We start from the raw sequence: 26,241 nt of genomic DNA on the forward strand, positions 1-26,241 counted from the left end.
CTGTTACTTTGCTGAGATTAGTATGATAGACAAATTCTTTCATGAAGTAAATGCTATAATTTTTAATTGTCTCTGTCTGATGTCATTTCTTTTTTTGCCCAGAGCAGAATTTTATGGATGAACACATTTTTTAAACACAAAGGAAGACCACACAACCCAGTTTTCATCAAAAAAGGCAATAAAAAGTCTGTGGCATCATTCGTGTTCTGTTCTATGTAAGAATTTCATCAAAAGGGACTGCAAGAAAAGAAAAAAAGTAAAATGTGAAGAAAGAAGATGCAAACACCAGACCTGAGGTCTGAGGTTGATGGTAGACAGTAGAAGTTTTGTAGCCAAACTGTAGCCTAATAAAGCTACTTGGATTCTGACTCTCAAGATCACAGAAGGAAAGAATGACATAGCTTTTGAATACTACTAGAAAAATTCATAGCTAAACCAGCTCTAAATGAGAAACAATGCCAACATTAAAATCCTACTGGAGAAAGCATTAATCGTAGTAAAACATGCTTGAGATAACACTTCATTGTCTGATGTTGAATGACCATAAAGTGCTATCAGTTGGAACTGTTATGTTTTTCTATAGAGTTACCACCGGCATGTATTTACGTCTTAAATGCCAACTACATCTGAGATCGCAGTGTGAAGTTTGACTTCAGGAGGTTGGGCAGCGCAATCAATTATTACATTCCAAAGTAAATAAGAATGGTCACCTTGCTGGCTTACATGCAGCACATGGGTGTGTGTATATTCATGACCAACCTGGACGGTAGCTGAATGACTCTCTAGAATCTATGAAGTTTTGTATGTAACAAGGACGACGGAAAAGTCAAACACTTCTTAAAAAACATGGTGAAAATTGGCCACATTAAGGTAGTGCAACAGACCCTGAAAACTGAGTAATGTATATATCAGGGTGTGTGTGTGTATACATTTATTTTTCACAATAAATCAACTAATTTTTAAATCCAAAAAGCAGCAGACTTGAGCCCCTTGTGACACTTGTTTAATTCTTTTCAGGGATGTTCTTCTGAAACAACAGCTGGTGCTGTTTTGAAAAGTGTTACTGAAGCTCCAGTAATATGAATATTTCCCAGACAGGACAGAATACAAAAGTCTTTCTGAGACAGCTCCAAAATATGCTGCTCCAATGCTTTGCCACTCTTTCTGAGAATAAACTTTTCCTAGTCTGGATCTCCCCTGGTGCAATGTAAGGCCATTACCGCTCATCCCTATCCCTAGTTACTTGGGAGAAGAGGCTGACCCCAGTCTTGTTACAGCTGTCTTTCAGGTAGTTGGAGAGACTGATATGTCCCCTGCACCTTCTCTTCTTCAGACTGAATAATCCCAGTTCCCTTGGCCACTCTTCATAAGATTTGTGCTTCAGGCCCTTCAGCAGCTTTGTTGCCCCTGTTTGGATGTGGTCCAGTGCATCAGTGTCTTTCCTTCTCAAGTGAGAGGCCTCACTGCTACTGCTCAGTAGTAGTAGCCTCACCAGTGCCAATTAGAGGGGGATGATCACCTCCCTGGTCCTGTTAATTATACTATTTCTGATACAAGCTAGGATGTTTTTACCTCCTTGGCCACCTGGGCACAGATCCTTATCTTCTATGCAGCTTGCCAGACACTGTCCCAAACGTGTAGTGTTGCATGGGGTTGTTGTGACCAAAGTGCAGGGCCCAGCACTTGGTCCTGTTGGAGCTCATACAATTGGCCTCAGCCCATACATCCAATCTATCCAGATCCCTTTATAGAGCCTTCTTATCCTCAGGCAGATCAATGCTTCTTCCCGGCTTGGTGTCATCTGCAAACTTTCTGAGGGTGTACTCAATCTCCTCATCCAGATATTCAGTAACAATACTAAACAGAGCCAGCCCCAAAACTGACCCTTCAGCAACAGTACTTGTGACCAGTTGCCAGCTGCATTTAACTCCATTCACACCCTCTGGGCCTGACCATCCAGCCATTTATTTGCTTCTTAATCATGCAAGGAGTGTACCTGTCCAAGCCATGGGCTGCCAGCATCTCCAGAATACTGTGGGAGACAGAGTCAAAGGCTACATATGCAGCCTTTCCCTGCACTCACTCATCTTCATCTTACTGATGTCAGACATGTTGCCTATAAGACTTCTGCAGGTCATCTGTAGGACTTTCAGTGGAAATTAGAAATACATTTTCTAGTGTTGTATTGAAGTCTAGAGCTTGTAGGAATTCCTTACCAGTCATTCTTTAATAATTTTCCATGGTACCCATGACACAGAGCTGTTCATTTATTCATTATAAAATTGACTTTTCAAATCTACTGACTTTTGCAAACAAGTGGAACAAGTAGGGCTATTGGAAATAGGATATCTGTGATCTCATTTTGTCAGAGTAGGATTTGAGTTCTTATTCTGTTGTTCACATATTATTGAGCTGTGATGCAAGGTTAGGACTCAAGTCCTCAGATGGCCATACTGCAAATTCACTACAAGTGCATTTTGGAAAGCTGTCTCAAAACAATCATAAGAATGCCATACTGATGTACGTGATGACTGCAAAACCAGAATGTAATAACTGCCTATCATGTACTTTGCCTGCTTAAAATACAAACAAATAAACAAACAAAGAAACCTCTTGCAACTCTTGAAGCGTAAAACCTGGAAGAATGCAGGAGTTCCCATGGGTTCTTCAAGGATCGTAGGGTTTGTTAATGTTGACTGAAGCAAGGAAAGCAATACATCATTTTATTTTCCTTGCTAATTACTAGCACCTTTAGAACAATCTAAACGTAAATCAGAGGTAATGTGGCTAAGGAACTCTTAAGTGAACTAAGGATGACTCCTATGAATTGTGGCATCTTTTCACAGAAGACTGAAAGATTATATCAAAGATTGTCATAATCAGTAAGGTCAGAAAGATATGAAAAATATGGTGAAGTTATTTGGAAGCCTCACAGAACAACTTTAATGAGATAAGGATCACATTGTGACTGTTTGACATGCTTCTGTTATAGCAATTCTTATTTCTCATCTTCTACATGTCAGTTAGATGTATCTGTTTGTGAGATCCTATTTCTTTTCTGCTTATTTAGCTGAATAGTGTGTATTTCTATGGTGATTGTGGTAGGGGAGTGCTGTCATGCTTTAAGACCAAATGACTTGGATGCCAAAGCACTTTAATCACACATGCTTGCAGTTTTGCAAAATAGACAACTTTCCTGTTTAGTGATGTGCTCTGGATCATGATATGCTCCTTAAGAAAAGTTGTGAGAGTCGATGTTGTGGTTACAGCTCTAGGACGTGTAATCCTGGTGGAGGATTATGGGGTCCCCTGGGTTCTGTCCCACTCTTAACTTTGGATGCTGGCACTTACTGGACTGGGGAGGGAATAATCAGTTCTCATTTGACCTGTTCAGGTTCACTTAGGGACTAACAATTTCCACTGTTCTGAGTAGAATTAAATGCTTTATTCCTATGCCTGCTAAGAGGAAAAAGAATCATTCAAGCTTAAATGACAGAAGCTGGAAAATAGAAATTGGAGTAGTACAATGAGAATTGTCCTTGTTAGTTGTATATTACAGGTTGGCATTTATTTGGCATCTTACTCCTGAGGTTTAGGGTTTAGGGTGAGTTCAGTATGCTTTGCTTCTTGTACTCCTAGTTCCGGTATGCTTATATACTTCCTTACCCTTTGCTTTCATTGCTGTCCAAGGCTGCAACATGAGGCAGAGAAAGAACTGATGATACTTCCCTTCATCTGAGAATCTTACCTGGTGACTGGTTAATCCCTGATTGGAGTTTGGCCTTTATATACTTTATAGGGAGACTTAATGGGAACAGCTAAATGGGAGCGTAATATTTACTTGAGTAACAAGTAGTTTTTGTTCTCATTTTACCTCTTATACATTTATCTATGTATACTTGCCTCAAAGTTGGTTAGAAGGAAGAGGCTATTTGAAGTGTTGGGCAGGAGGTGTCAGAATTTTTTTCTACGTATCCTAGCCAGGCAGGATACATCATGTGATTTCAGATTTGACTGGTACTTCTAAGATAATTCCAATTTATAGGCAAGAATGTGTAGTCTAAAAAGCCACATCCATTCCAAGGAGATATGCTCTTACTGTCTGAGATCAGGGCTTTTCTACCTTTGCTTACTCTGGCTTCTTCTTCCGGTGTGGTTTTATTTGAGTGGGAGGAGACATTTTATCAGTAACAAAAAAACAAATCATTAAACCCCTGTACCCTCCTCCAAAAAGTGGATTAGTGTTCTGTAACATTTCTTGGTCTTTCACTCAAGATATTTGCCATGTACTCCAAACACATTAGCCTGGAATTCAGTTTGCATTCTGGCAATAACCTGAATGATTTTCTGTTCTTATAGTCCTTGGTTTATTTCGTCATGATTCATTCTATACTGGGATTAGATTGGGTTTAATTACTTAATTTAGATTGGTAATGTAGATTATAGCAGGTGATAAGTGAGAAGCCATAGGGAAGGCATTGCTAGTGTTTCTTAAGCTCTATGGAATAAGTTGTCCAAACAACATGTATAAGAGTAATTTTACTGTCATTGTTCTGAACAGTATTTAATGGCTTGGATAAATACACAAGCACAAAATGGATGTTTGAAGTGTTTGATCTGAAGAAGCTGGATATCTTTTTAAACATAGCATTAGTAAGTAACAAAATTTACAAGGTGTGCCAATTTGTTAAGAAACCGTCCTGCAATGTGTTACAGTGTTTCTCTTGAGAGGATAGTTTGATCTTAGTACATGCAAAAATGTAACACTGAAGTTATATGACAAGCTTAGATTGTAACTTAAATCTCTGTCAGGATTTGTTTGAAGCATGTTTGAGAATTTGAATTAATCAGGCTGATTGTTGTCTTATTTACTTATTTATTTATTTATTTTAGACATTATTTGATAATCAAATCAATGCTTCAAAAAAGGAAGAATCAGAAAGTGTTAATAAAAATGACACATCAAAGAAGTTGTCTGTTGAGAGAGTTTATCAGAAAAAGACTCAGCTTGAACATATCCTCCTCCGTCCAGACACCTATATTGGATCAGTTGAACCTTTAACCCAGGTAAGTTTTATTAAGTTAATTGTCTTCATGCCTTTTGTTATTTTAATGAGGAAATTACTGTTACTGCTACTAAAAATATTCACTCAAAATTCCTAGGTTCATAGAATTGCTCTCGTTGGAAAAGACCTTAAAGATCATCCAGTCCAACCATGACCTAACCGTATTACCCTAACTTTAACAACCCTCCACTAAATCATGTCCCTGGGCACCACATCCAAACAGTTTTTAAACACATCCAGGGGTGATGACTCAGCTGCCTCCCTGGGGAGCCTACTCCAGTGTTTAACAACCCTTTCAGTAAAGAAGTTTTTCCTGATGCCCAACCTAATCTTACCCTGGAGCAACTTAAGGCCATTTCCCCTCATCCTGTCACCTGCTACTAGTGAGGAGAGACCAGCCCTGCTCTTGCTGTAAGCACCTTTCAGATAAGAGAGCAATAAGGTCTCCCCTAGCCTCCTTTTCCCCAGACTTAAACAGCCCCGGTTCCTTCAGTCACTATAAAATTATCATGCTAAAAACTATAATTAAGTTTGTCTGCATGTGTAAGAGCCATAGAATGGTTTGGGTTGAAAGGGACTTGGAAGATATCAGTCACCCTCCCAAGGGCAGGGACATCTTTCAGTAGATCAGGCTGCTCAAAGAAACATCCAGCACAACCACGAACACTTCCAGGGAGAAGACATCCACAACTTTTCTGGGCACCTTATTCCATTGTCTTGCCATCCTCATAGCGAGGAATTTTTTCCTTATGTCCAATCTGAATCTACCCACTTATAGTTTAAAGATTTCGCCCCTTGATCTATGACTACAGGCCCTTGTAAAAAGTTTATCTTTGGAAGTACTGAAAGGCTGAAGTAAGGTCTCCCCAGAGACTTTATTTCTCCAGACGAAACAGTCCCAGTTTTCTCAGTCGTTGTTCATGGGAGAAATGTCCCAGCCCTGATTCTGATCCTGTGTTCACTTGATAGAAAAGGCTTTCTCTCTGGTCTAGTCTATTCGCATCCACTAAAAAAAATCTTTAGAGTGTACGAAAAATAACCCCAGAATTTCTGTCAGAGATATTTTTTTGTTCTTTGGGCACAGTGCTAGATGTAGTATTACCAGTTTGCAGTCAGATGTTTCACTAATGTCAACTTGACCTTGAAAATTGATTTCATCATTGTTCAAGAAGTAAAGGAAGGGCTACAGCATCTGTTTTTATTAGTAGTATTCTGCAGTCCATCCAGCATCAAGTCTTACAAGAAGATATTACAAGCACTGTTTGCACGACTATAAGCTTTCCAAATATATGTCCTTCTATATGTATATATGTATGCATAAGCAGTTTAAATTCTTCGGAGTTTTCTGCCTGATTGCAGCAGGATATACACACAAGATGTATACCTATTGTTTTTTAATTACTCTTTCAGAACTTGAGTTAGATGTCATCATGTAAATGTTGGGTAGTTCAGTGAAGAACTCAGCATAGGTTGGTTTTGATAGAAATGTGAAATGAATAAGGTATGAGAATACCAGCTAAGATCACTTCTTCTGCTCGTTGTGAAGTGAACAAAATTTTGTGAATGCTTGTATTTATATTTTTTTTAATGTAATGTTCAGTGAAGTTAAATCGTGGCTTTGTCCATGTGGCAGTTTCTTTTACTTATGCATTTTTTCTATTGGTGTTGATGCTTCTCCAGTGAGATGCCTGGAGATAGAATTAAGGATAATAACTAACTGCCTTGAAATAAATAGTCTTATAGTCTTTCAGTAAAAAAAGAGAGTCATTTAGAAAAAAGGAGTACCCCAGCTTTTATGCAGATTAATTTGCTGATTATCATAACCATAAACCTTTTGTAATGTGTCTTAACATGGGTTTGCATGAGATTTAGTGGTAACACCAACCTGTATAGTAACAATGCTGTGGTTCATTGAACCTCTGCAGAGACACTGGTTCTTTGGGAAAAAAGGACAGTGCTACAGCTGTTCTGGGCTTAGGCACTTCGCAGAGATTTGAGTCCCTTGGTGCTAAGTGCTACAGAAGTACAGATAAGGTAGTATTGTCTCTTTTGAAGATTTGAAGAACTGAAACTTGAATAGAGAAGGACATAGTGTGCCCTGGTGGCTCAGTGGTAGGAATGCCGTGTTGCAACACCGTAGGGCCCAGGTTCGAATTCCCCCTGTGGCGCAAGTGGTAGAAGTGCCGCTCTGCTACACAGGGGGGCTCAAATCCCAGGGGTTGGACTCGATGATCTTTAAGGTCCCTTCCAACCCGCACGAGACTATGATACTGTGATACTGTGATAGGGAAAATGGAAAAGAGAGCTGCAGAAAAGCTAAAGAGAGAGTCTGTATTTAGTGACATGGCCAAACTGTCATGCTTCAAACTGATTATCTTGTAACTTCTTGTTCTCATATGTCTGCAAAAAAGATAATGAAGGAGGAAAGAAGGGTTCTTGAGAGAATTTTGATGGCAGGTTCATAAGCTGTGACTGCTAATATTTCTAAATGAAAGAATTTGGTCACGGGAACGATATATGTTTAAGTCACCAGAGGAGCTCTGAATGGTGGCTAATGAATGGTGGTAAGCACACAGATGTATTTTTGGTGCAACCTTTAATTTTACTGATACAATTCTGTTTGGATAGAATCATTTCCTGTATTTGTGAGATATATTTCCTTCCACTGTCCATGGTTGAGAGAAGCAAGCCCTGAAAAACCATCCTTGACTGCTCAATTGTATGTTATTTGATATATTTAAAAATGAAACAAAACAAAACACATTTACATTTACAATTAATGAAGTACCCTTTATGAGGTACCTTCCTCGAATATCTCCTTTGGGAAAGCTTAAATGTGTGTTTCTTAAAAGCAACTATCTAAAGTGAAAGCTAGAGAGTGTATGTTGGAGAGTTTGCTTTATTTGCTACCTTCTCCTAGTGTCTGATTCTGAAAGTCCCTCATACTACCGTCTGAATAACAAACTGTTGGACCTGTACAGCAATCACAATAACTGTCTGCTTATTCTCTGGTTAATTGCTTGTGTTTGCATTGCTACGTATAGACTGCAGCAAGTGTTTACGTGGCATATAGGTAAATTAGATCAATGTATTTCAATTTTTAAAAGCATTTGGAATAGTGCATCTAGTAGGTAAATCTCAGTCCTTACATTACCATTTAGATTATACCTAGCAGCTCCCTTGAAAAAGGAAGAATCACAATAGCTGTACGGCACATGAAAATTATGAGGAAAATTAAAGGGCATGGCGCTTCTTTGTGAATAAGTTTAGTTGTGTGAACTCAAAATAAAATGGCAGAATTACCATATAACCATTTTGTGTGAAAAATGTGGCTGAAGACTAAATTCAATGGGAAAAAAGTGGAAATACATTTAATAAAGAAATTAAGAATAAAGCTAAATACTGTAGAAACAGGTATTATTTTATTCAGGATACGTTATTTTAGTTGTCTGTTGGAGAACATGCAAGTTTGTTACCAATGTCCATTTTATCATTAACTTCTACTATTTCTTCAGTTAATAAATCCTAGATTACACATTTTGTATGTATTTATGATGAACAGTTTTTCAGTGTTGGTATTTAGTATGTGTTTTTGTTGATATTTACAGGATTTATTCTTCTGCTGCTTTGTTAATATAGATGTTTCAATTACTGGGCTTTCATGTGGAAATTTGATTTAATATAAAATTTTGAAAAACACACTAGATTTCTAGTTGATGATTTACCATTTTCAAACTAAAATGTCATTGTTTTATTGGTTCTCCTAGTTTGCTAAAAGGTAAGGCGTAATTTAGAATATGTTCAGAGAACAGAGATGCGAGTAAGCAAAAAACTATATCATGTTTGTGAATCAAAACTGTCAGAAAAATAAGACTGACATGTAAGCAACCTTTATGTCACGTGAATTCTGTATAAGATATTCAGGCATTTATGTTACATGCCATGAACCTTGTAGACCTTACGTTTATCCTTTCTGTTTCTAGTTTTAGTCAAGAATTCTTTCCCTGTGTTGTAATGTTCTGATCTAGTTGCCAAATGGCAAGGTTCTGAGAAGAGGAAATGCTGTCCCTTTAACAAGTTTAAAGGGGAATGAGAAGAATGTGAATGTGTCTATAACTGAGTCTAAGCATCACTTACAAAGATAAGATGTTGTAGAAAGAGTTACAACTCCTGGTGTATATTAATAGAAGCATTCACTGGGCTTTTTGTCATCGTCCTGTGAAGTTGAGCTTATTACTTTTGTATCAGCTAAAAGTATAACAGTGATGGAGTTAAAAAATTCTGATTTTATTTCTTGTAATATTAAGTATGATTGTTTTTGTTTTGAGACTAGAACAGCATATATTCATATCTTTATTTTTTTACATGTAGTTAATGTGGGTTTATGATGAAGATGTTGGAATGAACTGCAGAGAGGTTACCTTTGTCCCTGGCTTATACAAGATCTTTGATGAAATCCTTGGTATGTATAACAATGCTTTACCATTATAATATATACATTATACTGAGAACTCTCAAAGCATTTTTATTTGCATCTAGGTTTAAATCACAGACTTAAGAGTTCCACTTAAATTCAATGCATGTTCTAGTGCATGCCAGCTCTGTAGAACAGTTTAGAATAGGGAAGGAGTGTTTTCAGATGAACCTGCAAGAAAGTATTACTGTTAATAACTAAACATCCAAACTAGGTCATTCTTTATGATCAATATCATCACAAGATATTTTAATGTGTGAGGTTATTCAGACTAACAGTTTTGTGTAACATATGAAAGAAGACCGTTTTTCTGGAAAACAGCTGGAGGTTTCAAAGTTAAGTTATATTATCGTTTCATCAATCAGCTTATGATATTCTCTTTGTGATAAATATACACTGAAGCATGACCAGCGATAGAGTAATGCTATGTGTGAACAGTGTGCTGTCTGTTGAACTGAGATTTTAGGTTAATTGACTTTATTCCTTTGACTCATGAGTTTTTACAAAGTTAAGTCTAAGGACTGGCAGGCAAGCATCATGAACTTAGAAACTATTTAAATCTGTGGAAATTTTATGACAGCCTTCATTGGGTTTAGAAAATATGCACATCTCTAAAACTGTGGTTTACACTGTTGCTGTTTTCAGGACAGTAACTTGGCCAGTTGGAAAATAAGGATTTTGGTTTGTTGTTTTCTCACTCATTCCCTAATGTGAGAAGTATGAGACTGAAGACTTTCATCACTTATTTTTCTGCCCCAGAAGTGGAATTTGCAGGCTTTTCACAGTTTTATATTGCCCCATTCAAAAGGAAAATTGCTATCATGTCATTATTGCAGTGCTGTATGGCTTATTGCTTCTCGATGTGTGCCATTCAGCATATGGTTTGAGATCTAGGGTCAGTGTAATAGCATAGTGAAAACTGGACTGCAGCTGTGCTTGCTTTTAAATAAAATGCTTGTAATGTTTTTGGGAAATCATTCAAAATATCTGACCATATCTAGAAATCCTTACAGCCTATTAAGATACTTTATGTTTACTGGATTCCTCTTCATATCCCTTGCTATTAGAGGGTTTTATTTTGGCCTGTTTTGTGAGTGATAAGACAAATGCTGAATATGATTTTAATGTTTTCTAATTTCTATTGTTTGCATTTAACATACGCTGGAGTATAACTTAGTTAAATTGTAATCAAATATTAACCTCCACTTATCCTTTCAATCCTAAGTTGTGTAAAATGAGAGTAGTTACAAGTCTCACAAAAACTTCAGAGAAAACTTTCTGGTATCAAAACACTTTTTATTGGATGTGACTTCATTGGGATTGGATTTTACCTTTAAAGTGGTACATCTGATCATACATACCATTTCCTAGGCTTTTTAATATATATGGCATAATATGTGTGATAAATATCCAAAGAAGTGCAGCAAAAGATGAATGAAGTGCTCAATATGTTAAGAACAGTAGAAGAACAAGCTCACAAAATATTTATTTATGTGATAGTTTACATGCTACAGATAGAAGTAGAATTAAGGAAAAGAAAAAAAAAAAAAAAAAAAAGCAGAAAAATACCTTCTTATAGGTTCTCGATCTTATTTTCTGATGCCAGTAATAAGATAGAAAGTATATAAAAAGTTCCCTGATTAAGAAATACCTGGACCCTTGTAACTTCTGGTGGAACGTGTATTATTGTTATTAGAAAGTGTTGATTTGTTACTTCTTTTCATAGTAAATGCCGCTGACAATAAGCAGAGGGACAAGAATATGACCTGTATTAAAATATCCATCGATCCGTAAGTAAAATCATGCTGTCATTTACTTTCCCTGCCTGGGCTACTGTAGTTTTGACTTGTACAAATGATTTTCCCAAATGAAAATGGATTTTTTTAAAAACAAAACTAATCTTTTTGGGATTATTTCCACTAGCTTCATGTTTTAAGATTAAAAGGTTTTTAAGATTAAGTGTGGTTAGCATTAATTGCTACCATTATAAATTTATAGTAATTTGCTTTCCAAAACCACAAACCTACTGTTTGATTGAGACTTAGAAGATTATAAAATCCATGATTGTATGAAAGCTTGCCAGTACATAACTGTAACCAGCAAGGTTATGTGTAAATCATAAATACCAACCTCAGGATCCTGTAACGTAACATTGTACCTCATGAACTTGTATGATAAATCCTTTAGCACATGGTTAAGGTTATGTTTATGTCAGGTGCATCTCACTGAAGCTGCAGACTGCAAATACATCATTACCACTGTTTTTCTTAATTTAATACTTGAAATGAAGAGATACTTCCTAATTAGAATTAGTTAACTACTTGGTGATTGGATTCCCTTGGTGTACCTTTTCAGTTGCATTTAAATGAATAATTAATATTTTGGAGACCTAATTTCCACACTTAATCTGTGGGATAAATATGCTGAGAAGTCATTGTTGTGCATGTTTTCACAGCAGTGTCAGTTCCTGTAAGACCAGATTGCTTCTGTCATGAACTGGGAGGGAAATGTTAGTGATATACTTGTGATCTATCATGATTTTGAACTCTCTGATATAATAATGCAAGAACACTCAAGTGTTAACAATGCCAGATTTTGAGGAATTTTGGTACCGATGCATATAATAAATTACAATTTTTATCATTAGTGGAGAATAAGTTTTAAATAGAAGATAACTTGGTTTTGTCTGTGTAGGCTTCTTTGAAAGCTGCAAAGGTATATCTAAGTTAAATTAGTTAAGTTATCTAAGTTAAATAGTAATTCTGTCCCAAAACCTTGAGATTCTGTTGGAGATCAGAATGACAATGAATACTGTTCAAAGAAATTTGGGGGGGATCATTAAAATAATGATACCAGGTACAGTCATGTGTGGGCAGTGATGCTTCCCCTTAGACATATACTAGGCAAAAAGAACTGTTTATTATTAATTAAAGTTATTAAAACTGTGAATAGAGATAATAAGAATATGGTGTTTTATTGTAGTTTATGCAGTTATTGAAGCATGTAAAATGTTTGCAAGGAGTCTTTTTTTAGGATTACATTCACTGGCTTAATATCTTTCTTTACTATTTTGTAGGGAATCAAACATTATCAGCATATGGAATAATGGAAAGGGTATCCCAGTTGTTGAACACAAAGTAGAAAAAGTGTATGTTCCTGCTTTAATCTTTGGGCAGCTGTTAACATCCAGCAACTATGACGATGATGAGAAAAAAGTTACAGGCAAGGCTATTTAAATTACTTGGTATAATTCAGTGAAATGAGTTTGTTCATCAGTGTGGTTTCTCCTTTCTCTTTTTCTACTCTTTCGTAATGGATGATCACTTAGTCACCATAACCAGAGTTCTTTGTTAGAATAAAGTTTGGGTTTTTTTTAATAACAGTGTTTACATAAAATTTTACATTTGCATATTTACTGCCAATAATCATTACTCAATTAAAAAAAATCCATTTTAATTATAATGTATGCAAGCATTAAAACGTTTATGCTGTTGAAGTGAAGGAAAGAATAATTTCAGTAAACTAACGTATGATTTGTTATCCTAATTATGAAGTAAATGTAAGATCATGAATGAGAGTTCTGTTTAACCCTACCTAAGTTCATCACAACAGGGGCTAAATATATCTTTGCCCATATTGTGATGACTTTAGAAATTTGTTTTCAGAAAGTGTATGGCAATTAATTGAATTTAATTGAAGATTAATATAGTGTATTAGAAATTCTTCTGAATTACCGTGGAAATAAAGCATGATTTCAGTCAATTAATGGGTTTTGACTGTGAATTGTTGCCAGGAAGAGGTGACCTAACTTATTAACCTCCGAACTTCCACTCCCCCTGCTTTTCTATAGTCAGAGCTAGTGAGTTTGTGGTTATGGAATAAATTGTCTCTGTGTGTGTACTAGTTTTCAGGTGTTTTGGGATGTTGAGGTTACTTGCCTTTCAGCAGGCAACTTCTAGGTCAACATAAGGGAAGAGCAAAGAGCTTCTTCTTGAAGCAGAAGCAGTTCTACCAGACTGTAGGTGATGGGAAACTATAACTCTGGCAACCTTTGATAGCTGTTTACTTATGGCCCAATTTTTATCTTCCATAGGATCATTTTACTTCATTCACATACTCTGTGTATCATAGATAAAGTTCTACTATAGAAATGTACTGTGTTTTATTTTTTCAGGTGGTCGTAATGGCTATGGTGCAAAACTTTGTAACATATTTAGTACAAAGTTTACAGTTGAAACTGCTTGCAAGGAATACAAACACAGCTTTAAGCAGGTACAGAAATAGTCTCATTTTTTTTTTCTCTTTTCTCTAGTTATTGCATTCAAATTTAGCACTTTTTCTATATTTCATAAAGTGAATCATAAACATTGAATGGTAAAAGATTTGTAGGTGATGCAGGCCAGATTAGTTCAGTCAGTTAAATTGGTGTTTTTGCATACTAGGATTTAGTACAGTGTTTTGTGTTGCTTTTTGTGTTTTGTTTGTTTTGTTGTTGTTGTTGTTTCATTTTCTCTAGTTACTATTTTAATTGGAAGTATTAGGTGACTAAAACTGAAAATTTTCTGCTGTTAAAACTGAGATTTATCCACATGCAGGTGAAAAAGAATGTGCAATTGAAACACCTTCTAGTCATTGTATAATTTGTCAGAAAGGAATTCTACTTAGTGGTGTAAACATTAACGCAATTACCTAGATCATTTCATGTAATTTTTTTCACAAAAAAGAATTTTTAATGTATAGGTCATGAATTACATCAGCATTGCTGTACTTCAGTACAGAAATACTCCACATGAACCTATTGCTCATAATTAAAATCATCAGCGTGAGATCCTTTAACCTGATTTACTCTATCTAGTTTCGAGCTGGTTACCATTGTAAATGTTTGAAGAAGTTTGGGCAGTTACTAAAGTTCCTCAGCTTTGGAGTCTTTCACAGCTTCTCTCTCTTTTTCCCAGGTTAATTTCTAGTTGTGCTGTCATGTTACTGACAAAAAAACAATACATTTTAATGCTTTATCTGTCTCTTTAATAATGTAATATTTTATACTAATTGCTTAAATGCAATTTAATAAAAAGCACAGCCACAAAATTGCTGTGTCAGTGACCAGTGAGTCTTCTTATGGGAACTAGTAAGCCTCTCTACAGAAGTGTGTAGTAGATGGCAATAAAGACCATGTAGCTAATTCACTTGTTCTTCAGTTAGTTTTGTGGTGGGCTGTATTTACATTTAAATTGTGCCTATTGATGTAAATGATCCCTATGTATTTACAGAAACCAAAAGATTAATTATATGCTTAACATTTTACCAGGGGAAACTTCTAAAAGGCACCTGTGAAACTGTAGTTGTGTATAGCTATTGCTGCTCTAGCACAGCTGGAAAATGGAACAAAGGAGGAGGTTAACATCTTATACTTAAACTAATATCTAAAATGTTTTGTTTCCAAAGACTTGGATGAACAATATGATGAAGACTTCTGAACCCAAGATAAAGCATTTTGAAGGTGATGACTACACATGCATTACATTCCAACCAGATCTATCTAAATTTAAAATGGAAAAGCTTGACAAGGACATCGTGTCCCTGATGACAAGAAGAGCATATGATTTGGCTGGGTCATGCAAAGGAGTCAAAGTTATGTTGAATGGGAAGAAGTTACCTGTGAGAGCCTCTTTCAAATTATTTTAAGTAGGCTGAGTATTTAATGTGAATAATAGTAATTGTTATCTGTATTGCTCATAGGTAAATGGATTTCGCAGTTACGTAGATCTTTACGTAAAGGACAAGCTGGATGAAACTGGAGTTGCACTCAAGGTTATTCACGAAGTCGTGAATGAACGATGGGATGTGTGCCTAACTTTAAGTGAAAAAGGATTTCAGCAAATCAGCTTTGTAAATAGTATAGCTACCACAAAGGTGAGTAGCTGTAGTTACCTTAAGTAATAAGAATGACAACGATAAAAATATGTGCCTAGTCAGACATATAAAAAAAAAGAGGTGAGATAATCTTTTGCATGAGAGGATCCGGCAAAGCAATTAGATGCAAAATACAATCACAGCAGTATTTCTGCATATGCACTACTTCTTAAAATACTAGTAATCAGTATCATACTGATGTCTTACATGAACCCACATTACTGATTAATGATAAATTGAATGAAATGGACTATTGTTTAGTCAAAATAATTTATTCTTTCCTTTTTAACACATAGTAGTGAAATAATTCTGAAATTAAGGTTAATAAAGAGTAAGTAGAAAGCACTTAGTAGCTGGTAGCAAGTTTTGTAGAGAAAAAAAAAAAAAGGCTTTTGATAGTCATGAAAGATGGCTTTCCATTTATTTCTTTATGATGTATAAAACTGGCCTGAAATGTTGAGATTAATTATGTTTCGTCTTTGTTTCTACATAAAGGATCTATGTGTTCTCTGTTCTTATTAGCAACTATATAAGCAGCATATGTTACTGTAGCAAATCTTCAGTTATGACAAGCAAGGAATGTGCGCAACATACTAAACTACAGTCTTTGTACTTCCTGGGTATTGGGGTGGTCAGGCACTGAGGCAGTCATCTGAAATTGATTAGTGTAACTTGTTTATGTCAGTGTAGTATGGCTCAAGTTAAGAGATCTGGGATTCATCGAGGTGAAAGAAAGTCTTTGCTGATTTTTACTGTTCACTGTTTACACCAGATGAGTGACTGACCTATAAAGAGTCAAGTAATTATATTGATTTGTGAGACTGTTTTTAGAGAACCTTAACCATGAGTTTCCCAGGAAGATCAGAATGAGAAGAATTTGTATTCAGACACTTAATAATTACTCCTTGCTCAGTTCTCCTCTGAGAGAGTCAAACAAGAAATTCTAATGGTAACACAAGTGTTTCATAAGCCCCAGTGGTTGCAATAAATAGCGTCCCTAGTCTACGCGGATGCTCAGAAATATTAGTGTTCATTTTGGTGGTAGGTTCTGTGTTGTCAATGTTTAGGTGATAGAAAATTTTTACTATATGATTTCCTTCACTGTCATTTTCAGTGTAGGTGAACTAATGTTCAGTGCCAAGAGTAATAAATTATTTCAGTGAACAATGTTTATTTTTAAATCTACATTTTAATTAAATGTTTATCTGATACTACTCAAAACATGCGACAGTGAACATATCTGGTGATTAAAAGGTTAAAACTTAGTTCTAATTCAGGCCTATTTATGCAACATAAAGAAGAAAAATAGCATGGTCTTAATGATGTATATCATACCTTTATGAAGATGCTGGCTATGTGGAGAAAGATTAAAAACATATATTGGGAAAAATGAATACTAACTGACTCCAAAGTAAATATATTGCATACGTGTACTCAAGATATAATGAATGTGACTCCTTTGGATCAATTTTCATCCATCATGCAGTTACACATGCACATTATAATCATTTGTTAAGAAAATTCATAGAAAAAGTACTGTGTATTCTTCAAAGGTAAGTGTTGTAATTTCTAGTTTTTCCCACTCTCCCAATCCATGCCTTATGTGTGTCACTGGATGTGGAGTGTTCGGGCCGGTGAACCACCTCACCAGCAATTGATGTGCACCTACCCACTGATGAGACATAATGGCTAGTAGCTAACTGCGTCAACTACCTGTTCCCTTATCTGCTAACAGGTGAGGAGCTCATTTCAGCTGTTTTTTGGTTATTTATCACTGTTTGCTGAAAGCTTTTCATTTCTGTTTCTGGATAAATTTCACCCAGTGGTAACTTCCCTTCAACCTTTTTTTTTAAAACTTGCTTTAAATTCCAAACAAGTTTTTTAGGCTGACAGGGTTGTGGGCTTTTTATGAGGGGTGGGTAGAAAGTCAGGCAGTACGGTGAGGCACAACTCCATTGTTTTGTTATTGTAAATTTGTTACCTTGATCAGGTCCCTGCCTATTCACAATTTTGCCACAGAATTTGACTTTCAGACTCTGAGGCTTGAAAGAATGCTTGAAGCTATTATGGGTTTGCAGATAACCTTTTAGTGAGACTTGTGCCTAAACTAATTAAACCCTGTCTTCCCAAGTTCTCAATTTCAAATTTTAACTTCAGCAGAAATTGTAGTAAAGCTTCAATTGTCTTCTTACCAATCTAATGATATTTTTAATATGACAGCACCACTGATTGTAGTGGGAAAAATTCAGCTGATATGGATGCAGTGCTGAATATTGGATGCAGGTAGCAGCCCTACCTATTAAAATTTGCTGGAGTTCAGAAAGAAATTCAGGACCATAACAGAGCTTGCCATACAAATTTTTACATGTAATGTAAAAAGAAAAAGATATAATGCAAAATAAAATAGGGTTTACTTTATATCGCTGATTCAGTAATAACTTCAAATTCATAATTAGCTTCTGAATTTGTTTGTTGCATGAAAAGTTTATTGGCTTATACAGTTTAACTATAGCTTACCTCAGAATTACTTGAGGTAGCTGATGGCAGTATTAGTGGGTTGTGTACAGGAAACAGATTTTGTTTCACTTTGAAGATTTTAGTTGCTTTCATCTTAAATTTTTAAAGCAGATTCTACCATAATAGCTGCCTTCTGGGAAAAAAAAATAATAATTTGTAATTACGGTTCTCTTTTTCATATTACATAGCCATAATAATCATTAGCAGCCCTCTAGTTTTAGAGGCTATTTTTCTGTCTTGTATTAAAATTTACCAGCAGTTGGGGCAGTTATAGGCTGTTATGCTTCTATAGTGGGTAAATGTGCCACCTACTGGTGAAATCGTTGAAAGGTTCCCAGCTTTGAGCTCTGAACATCCCTCACTCAATGCTACACACTAAGAATGGACACAGGAATGGGTAACTAATAAAAACTAATATCTTCTAAGAACAAGAATTACTGGTAAGTAACCAGTTTTTGATATGTCAGCTGTTAGTTATTCCAAAATATTTGAAGTGCTAAATGTAGGCTTTTCTAATCCACTTCTACATGCAGTGTTTCACTGAAATAAGATATATTAATATAAGCATAAGTTTTTAGCAGTGTGATAAGCAAAATCATTGTATTTAAAATTGACATTAAAGTGTGGATTGTTTCTGAAATCTATCTTATGATAAATTTCTGTGATAGCTGAAACTGTCATCCATATGTGAATAAAAACCTGTCTTTGTTTTGTTTTGTTTTCCCAAAGAAATGTTGTGAAATGATATTGACAATTGAAAAAATACTCGTATACAGTGTGCTGCTTTCTAAGTCACAGTGGTGGTTTGTGTTGTTCTTCAATAGGTGGCTTTGAGAACTGACAGAAACTGTATATGGTTTCTTTGAAGTTGCACATACCGGTTTGTTCGTGTTTAATAATATTAACCGCCCTGAGCCATTTTTTCCTTCTCTCTTTTTTGTTGATATCTTATCCTTCTACATGAGGTTGAAAACACAACTCCTTTCCTGTCAGTCCAGCCACTTTGTCTTTATTAGTCTTTTCAGTCACCTCCTGTCTCTTCACATTCTAAATCCCAGCTTTCATTTTTGGCTTTCTTCTTGTTTTTGTTTTTGTTATTTTTCCTTTTTTCCTGATGCTTTTTCTTTTTCTTTCTTTTTTTTTTCCCCCTCCATTTCTTATTTCTTACTATTTTATACTTCCTCACCGCCAATGGAAAGCTTTCTTCCTCCTTGGTTCTTTATTAGAAACAGTTTTAATGGTTGGAGATTTTTTTTGTTATCTAAGAATCAGTGTCTCCATAGATGTGGTTCCATTTTTCACCATAATGCAGATTAGTCTAAACAAGAACCTTTAGTTATTCTGCATTTTTGAGAGGCAGTAGTCAATGTTAATCAAAGGCGGTCTTCTGAGTAAATTAGTGGGCACTGAGCTGTATTATTACTGAGAGTTTTAAAACAGTAGTCTTGCAGAATACAAAGAAAAGCAAAGCAAAACTAATCTAAGCAAGAATGAAGCCATTCTCCGTTCCCCTTTCTATTGTTTATTTCAGTGCAAGATTTGTCAGCCTTTCCAGTGGTTTACAGAGTTTCATGTAATATGGAAAGCTTTCCTTCAAGGAAACAATATGAACACACTGACTTCTGTTTGCTTGAAAGGATTTGAGATCCTGTTGTCAGTCAAACTTCCTGAGAGAAGTTCCCTCCTGCTGATATTGTTTTCTCCCTTGAGATTCTGTTCCAATTCATGGTCTTACAATCTACTTACAGCCATTTCTGTTCATCTGCATTAGATCTCCTGCTAGTCTTACTTAACAGTGGCATAAGATTATTTTGTCCCGCTATTGCAAATTCCAGATCATTCAAAAACTCAGTTTCTCTGAACTGTCAGCAGTCTGGTTCAATTAAATCACTGTATATGCTAGTTCTGAAAGAGGTTTTAAAACTTAGCTGAGAGCTCTGACCTTATCATATACCTCTTCCTTTTCTTTTAGCAAGAGGTGAAAGGAAGCGCTGATAAGATTTTTTTGCTCTCCTAATAGTTTCTGCAAATATTTATCTCCTCTTAAAATACCAAGAGGAAATCCCGAATATATTTATTTCACTTTTGTGCCTACGGTGGCGCAGTGGTAGGAACGCCGCTTTGCAACACCGGGGCCCGGGTTCAAATCCTCCCTGTGGCACAAGTGGTAGAAGTGCCGCTCTGCTACACAGGAGGCTTGAATCCCGGGGGTTGGACTTGATGATCTCTAAGGTCCCTTCCAACCCACACAAGACTGTGATACTGTGAAGAAGAGAAACTAACCTGACAAGACAACTAAACACATTCCCAACTCATCTCTGTTAGGTGTTAGGTTTCTTTCTAATACTTGTTTTCCACTTCTGGAGACTATTATCTTCAAAAAACAAACAAAAACAAAAAACACAAACAAAACAACAAACAAACTGAGACTGTAGCCTTATCAGTAGCTGAACTAACCTAATGGTATATTGTCACCACAAGAGAACACATCATCTTCTTTTCTTCTCTGTTCTCTTTGTACTCATGCTGTAGCTGGATTAGCTTTTCCTTACATTGAGTTGAATTGATGTATGGTAGAATGTGGTAGCAGATGAAGAATTACTGGGGTGATTTGAGCCTCCCTGCTTTGTCATTATTAGTGTCATATCCTGAGAGAAAACAGTAGCTGCAAATGGCTCCTTCATAGGGTTTTTTTGTATTCTTTTTATTGATGTAGGTTTTTTTATCATTGTTCTCAGCTTTCAGATACCTAGGGCTCTAGGTCTGTTCATACTTTTGATATTTTTTCAAAGAAAACCTGCTATTTTACCTTTAAAGGGAATTGATGCCATCTTGGATTTGTAAATATTTTAATATGTTTACCACCATTGGTTTATAATAATCAGTGTTCTATAGATTAAAGACTGCAGGAAACGTATCTTCAAATACTAGTTGTTTTTCCTGATCTGGAATGTTTTGTTTATGATCATTTAATCTCATTTAATACAATTACTTTTTCTCAACCTATGACGTGAATCCTTTTAAGATGCATTTGCCACTAGTAGTATGATTTTCTGTGTGCATTTATTAATGTCAGATGATATTACTCAATAATTATACTGTTCTATTTTCTTTGTACTAAAAAAAAATAATACTTCCAGATCCTATGGAATACAGAGTAGCTTTGTTCTTTTAGGTAGTGGACAGTGTGATTGTTTCTTTAGTTGATAAAATTTGAATTTTTTCTGTCTTCACTGGTAGTTCTGATTCAGATTGCTTCTGAATTATAGTGCATACCCCATAATTGTTAGGTTTGCACATGTAAATCAATAGCCTTTTTTATGATGTAATAGATCTGCAATAGGCCTGTTTCCAGAAAGCTCATGTGAAATGCCTTCATCTCAAAACGATTTGTCTTCTAACAGTATGTTTTGGGTTCTTTTTATTGCTGCTTTAAAGTTAACATCCAACGAGAACTGTACCTAGAGGATATGGTAGAAGCATGAGGGCACCTTGTGGAACTACACGAAGTAGAAGTGTGCGAGTGGATCGTAATCTTTTTTGTTCAGATGTTTAGCTCTTTCCTAGTTAGACTGAGTTACATCAGTTGTAATAGCTTTTCTTGCAATACTTGGAAATGTTACTGGATTCCTCAGTTGCTTCAGGACAGGTGGCAACATGGTTATGTAGCTACAAGTTACTGCCCCTTCCTATTGCCTTGGTGTGCCAGCTTGCGGTTATCAGCATGCTCTGTATTTATTTCTTGTTGCTACATTATATAGGACTAGGTAGCAATTTCAGCTTCTGATGAGTTTTAAGTAGGACTGCTCAATCTTTTTAACATAATCTTGCTCTGTTCTTTTTTAGTTTTCTAGATCTTGTGGCTTGTTGTGCGTAGTTCACTATGTTCACCTCAGACTAGCAAAGAATGATAACAGCATTTATTCAAGGACTCCTGTAAATAAAGTTATTAAAATGTTGAAGTGACTTTTGGGAAGGAATAGAAATGGGTGCTCTATATCTGAGAGCCAGCTTCTGAACTTTTTTTATTTTACGAATCAAACCCTTATAGTATAGGTGAGTTTAATTTGCTGAAAGAATGTGTAACATTTTCCATTGAAAGTTATTTATGTGCCTGTCAGAAAAATTTCCATGGACAGCCATGTGATGTTGCAGGTACCATGTCAGTGTTACAGAGTCATCTTCAGATCTGCCATGCACACTCCTAAGGTTGTATATCCAGTTATAAGCTGTAAGCAGCCTACCACAGTACAGAGAAGAAAAGCATATTGCTTCTTCTGTTCCATGTCACATCCATCCTCCTCACTGTAAGACTGAATGACATAAAAGAGAAATTTAAAAGCAAAATTTCCTTCATTAACTAACAAAGTACATTGATTTCCAGCCTTAAAAGTAAAGGAATTTTGTTAATAAGCTTAAAATCTGTTAGGAGATTTAGTGTTTTCTTTTTTTCTTTCCTCCTTAAGGGCGGTAGGCATGTTGATTACGTGGTGGATCAGGTTGTGGGCAAACTGATAGAAGTGGTAAAAAAGAAGAATAAAGCTGGAGTTTCAGTGAAACCATTTCAGGCAAGTAACTTTGTACAAAGATGTTATATGCATGAATGTACTGGTAAAGATGAAGATGGTAATTTTGTTAAATGAATTGCTTTCTGTGTTCTCAACAGGTGAAGAATCATATATGGGTTTTTGTTAATTGCTTGATTGAGAACCCATCTTTTGATTCCCAGACAAAGGAAAACATGACATTGCAGCCTAAAAGTTTTGGGTCCAAGTGCCAGCTATCTGAGAAGTTTTTTAAAGCAGTGAGTAAAGTCGCTTCCTCTTTTTTTTTTTTTTTTCTTTTTTTTTTTTTTTTTTCAGTGAAGCAATAATTAACATCCTGGATCTTCTTCGTACAATCTTCTGCTACACGTATGCTATGTACGAGAAGATTAATTGGTGTATTATGTACTCCACTGATATTATCATACTATGAAAATAGGATGGAGGAACTTTGGTTTATTCTCTGGCCTTTATAATGGATGCAGTGACTGTATATTGATTTTTGCCCCAGGTTTGAAATTGAGCTCTAACTGAAAGGCTAATTTTTTAAAGATTCCAATATTTATTTTGGTAAAATGAATTTGAGTCTTTTATTAAGGAGAATAATGTTCCTGCTAGTACTCTTGACATTTGAACTTAACCCACTGTTTTGTATTCCTCTAATAGTTTGTTACTGGTGACATTCTTGCAGAACTTACAGGAAAATAACAGTCTTTACAAACATTTATTCTCCAGATTTTGATAGGTATTGTATTTCTATCAGTGTGTTTAGTTTACAGTGTTTCTGGTATTCCTGGACATTTGAACAGTGAAATCCAGAGGTCTTACATGTGCAGAAGAATCTCTAACTGATGAGTTCTGTTTGTGGTGGATAGTGAAAAGCCAAAGCTCATATTATTTTACTCCTTTTCTTTTGATGTGAAATAAACTTAAAACAGTTTTGGTTTTTTTTTTTTTGTTTTGTTTTGTTTTAGAAAATGTGCTAAATTCTCTCTTTGCTGTAGGCACATTTCCTAAAGTGTAATCAGTTTTCTAAGTGGTTGTGTTAACAGCCAGTGAAGAGCCATATTCTCAAATGCTTTTGCATTTTCCAGCCATTTTCAGAATTTTCAAATAAACCTTAAATAGCCATATGACATATTATAAGGTTACTTTTTGCTGCAAAATCCAGGAAGCAGATGCTTAGTACTTATAGCATTTCAGCACATCAACCACACAACATAGGACAGCTTCTTATTAGGTCTCCATGAGATTTTCTTCCTTCCTTACCAGCTGAGAGAGTGTTGTGCTTTCGTTTTGTGTGATTGATGTGCTAGCCAGTAAGGTGCGTGTTAATTCCTTGGCATTTTATATGTTGCAATTTTTAAAATGTAAAGAATCAGCTTAAAATTGAGAGAAGAATCTACCATGTGAAGTTTACTTTTCTCACCCACAGTTCTGTTGCTTATAGGCCTCTAACTGTGGTATCATAGAGAGTATTTTGAATTGGGTCAAATTTAAGGCGCAGACTCAGCTGAACAAAAAATGCTCATCTGTGAAACACAGTAAAATCAAAGGCATTCCAAAACTGGATGATGCTAATGATGCAGGTAAGAACACTTAATTTTACCATCTTTTGCTTTTCACAGATTTTTTCACAGGCTTTATTGTTTTAAACCTCTCTTTATTTCTTACATGTATGTATATTTTCTAATAAAAAATCTTCATAGTTCTTAAACTAGTTTTCTGAAGCATGTAGTACTAGAATTAAAGCATGATGATGAGTTTTATATTAGGAATGCCATCTTTTTTTCATTAGAGAATTAGCGTAGCAGAACGAAAATAGCAACATAGCTACATATTGGAAGAGCGTGAATTTTCAGGTTGTGGTTTTTAAAACAAAAACATCAGACTCCATAAAGTTGGATACCTTTTACTCATTTCTCTCTTGCTTAGTTGTTCTTAGCTGAGGAGCAGGAATTTTACATCTCCTAGGGAGTCTTAACCAGGTATTGATTTATTGAAGATTTAGGACATATTAAATTTCTTATTGCGAAGGCATTGCACATTCAGGAGAGATCAAACAAGGCAGGGGGATGTTCAGTCTCTAAATAAGGTGTGTTGTCATACTCATACTTGGCATGACTCTCTGAAACGTTGCATGTACTGGCAGAATAGTTTTAGACCAGAGGATTGTCATGTTAGAATTAGTAAAAGTTCTTCAGAACTTTCTTTTTAAAGATAGAAGATGCCCGATGGGACACTTGTTTGCTTTTGAAAATCTATAGGAATTTTTTCTTTTGTACAAGATCTAAGCTCCTTAAAAAGCTGCTGTTGTTGAGAAAGGTGGAACATGTTACTGAGGACTGATTCCTTCAGTGTGACTGAGGATGTGTCAGTTGCTCTGCTCTTAAGAAGTTATCGCAGTGAATGTATTGACTGTGCCTGACTGGAAGCTTAATCTTTCTCTGAAGTTCTGTTATATTTTTAGATATGTGTCCAGAAAAAATACCAGAAAGAACACATAGTGCTTTCATGAAATTGATCACTAATGATCACGTAATTTCATAACATGTTGCACCTGGATGATAATCACATTTGTTGTTTGCAATTCTTTTAGGGAAAAAAGGTTCATACGTATATTCTGGTTTGATTCCACTTTGTTGGTGGCATCATAACTATGTCTTTTGACAGAATGTGAATACATGTATAATGTAGATTAAATTAAGGCATATGTCTGATTTAGATGACCAAAGATCATGAATGTAAGTTCTGTGTAGTTGGAAGTGGTGAGCTGTTTTTATTACAAAGTTTTAGAGGCTCAGAATTGCACTAAAAATTAATATTTATTTCTGATAATATTTAATAAGCTACAGTGTTCTGAACTTGAGCTTTCATGCCAAACTCCAAACTTGTTTTTATAGTTTCCTGGCTTCAGCCTCTGCAGAATTCTAAAACAAAAAACAAACAAACAAAAAAAAACAATAGTGTGAGGAAAGAGCAAATGCAGGACGTGAAATAACTCCCACATATATCTCAGATATGCATGATGTATGTGTGTGAGTAATTTTCAGATAGTTTGTGCTATAGTAAAGGTACAGAAACAATCTGGTTGTAGTTGGTGGTGGTGTTTTTCTTGTTATTGTAATTTTTTTGTGTGTAGATTTGTTGGAACCACTACATAAGACATGCCATTGCATTTCTATTTGCTCCTTGTCCCAGAGTGATCTTTAGTGTGTTGCTAAGGGCAGAGATACTCCTTCCTGTAGTATAATTTTAGTAGTATGGCAAGTCATCCTTAAATAGAAAATAATTAAAATTATCTAACGTGCAGCTTAGGAATAATCTTGACAGGCTCAATTTTATTCCTATCATTTGAACTGAAACACTTGAACTTGAAAAAACTTGAACTGTTTTTCTGCTTTGCTTCTACTCCTTCCTGAAATACAGGTGGCAAACATTCCTTGGACTGCACACTAATACTAACAGAAGGAGACTCTGCCAAATCTTTAGCTGTCTCTGGCTTAGGTGTTATTGGTCGAGACAGATACGGAGTATTCCCACTCAGGGGTAAAATTCTCAATGTTCGAGAAGCTTCTCACAAACAGGTAAGTAGCCTTGTCGATTCATTTTAGCTGATGATTGGATATATTGTGATTATTATTTCTAAGGGCACATTGTTGCGTTTTCATTTTTATTTTGTCATGAAAATTTTGTGGCCAAGATTTTGTAAAGGACCGATTACTTT

General features: G+C 35.6%; 1 protein-coding gene across 6 annotated transcripts in view; it reads left to right on the forward strand.

The window, feature by feature from the left end:
- Window positions 1–26,241, forward strand: part of TOP2B (DNA topoisomerase II beta) — a 54,649-nt gene that overhangs the window by 9,801 nt on the left and 18,607 nt on the right. For 4 of the 6 annotated variants that reach the window (XM_032442350.2, XM_032442351.2, XM_015853910.3 and 1 more), the window contains exons 2-12: window positions 4,894–5,067; window positions 9,438–9,528; window positions 11,267–11,330; window positions 12,617–12,762; window positions 13,715–13,812; window positions 14,986–15,198; window positions 15,280–15,453; window positions 22,437–22,538; window positions 22,637–22,774; window positions 23,965–24,103; window positions 25,944–26,101. In XM_032442350.2, the coding sequence (XP_032298241.2) occupies window positions 4,894–5,067; window positions 9,438–9,528; window positions 11,267–11,330; window positions 12,617–12,762; window positions 13,715–13,812; window positions 14,986–15,198; window positions 15,280–15,453; window positions 22,437–22,538; window positions 22,637–22,774; window positions 23,965–24,103; window positions 25,944–26,101 (1,497 nt within the window). Of the gene's footprint in view, window positions 1–4,893; window positions 5,068–9,437; window positions 9,529–11,266; window positions 11,331–12,616; window positions 12,763–13,714; window positions 13,813–14,985; window positions 15,199–15,279; window positions 15,454–17,076; window positions 17,189–22,436; window positions 22,539–22,636; window positions 22,775–23,964; window positions 24,104–25,943; window positions 26,102–26,241 lie in introns of those variants that run through there. The other 2 variants (XM_085538360.1, XM_085538361.1) reach the window with 1 other exon arrangement.

Source organism: Coturnix japonica, chromosome 2, assembly GCF_054131305.1.
Source record: "Coturnix japonica strain WE chromosome 2, WE-NBRP24, whole genome shotgun sequence".
NCBI classification, from domain to species: Eukaryota; Metazoa; Chordata; class Aves; order Galliformes; family Phasianidae; genus Coturnix; species Coturnix japonica.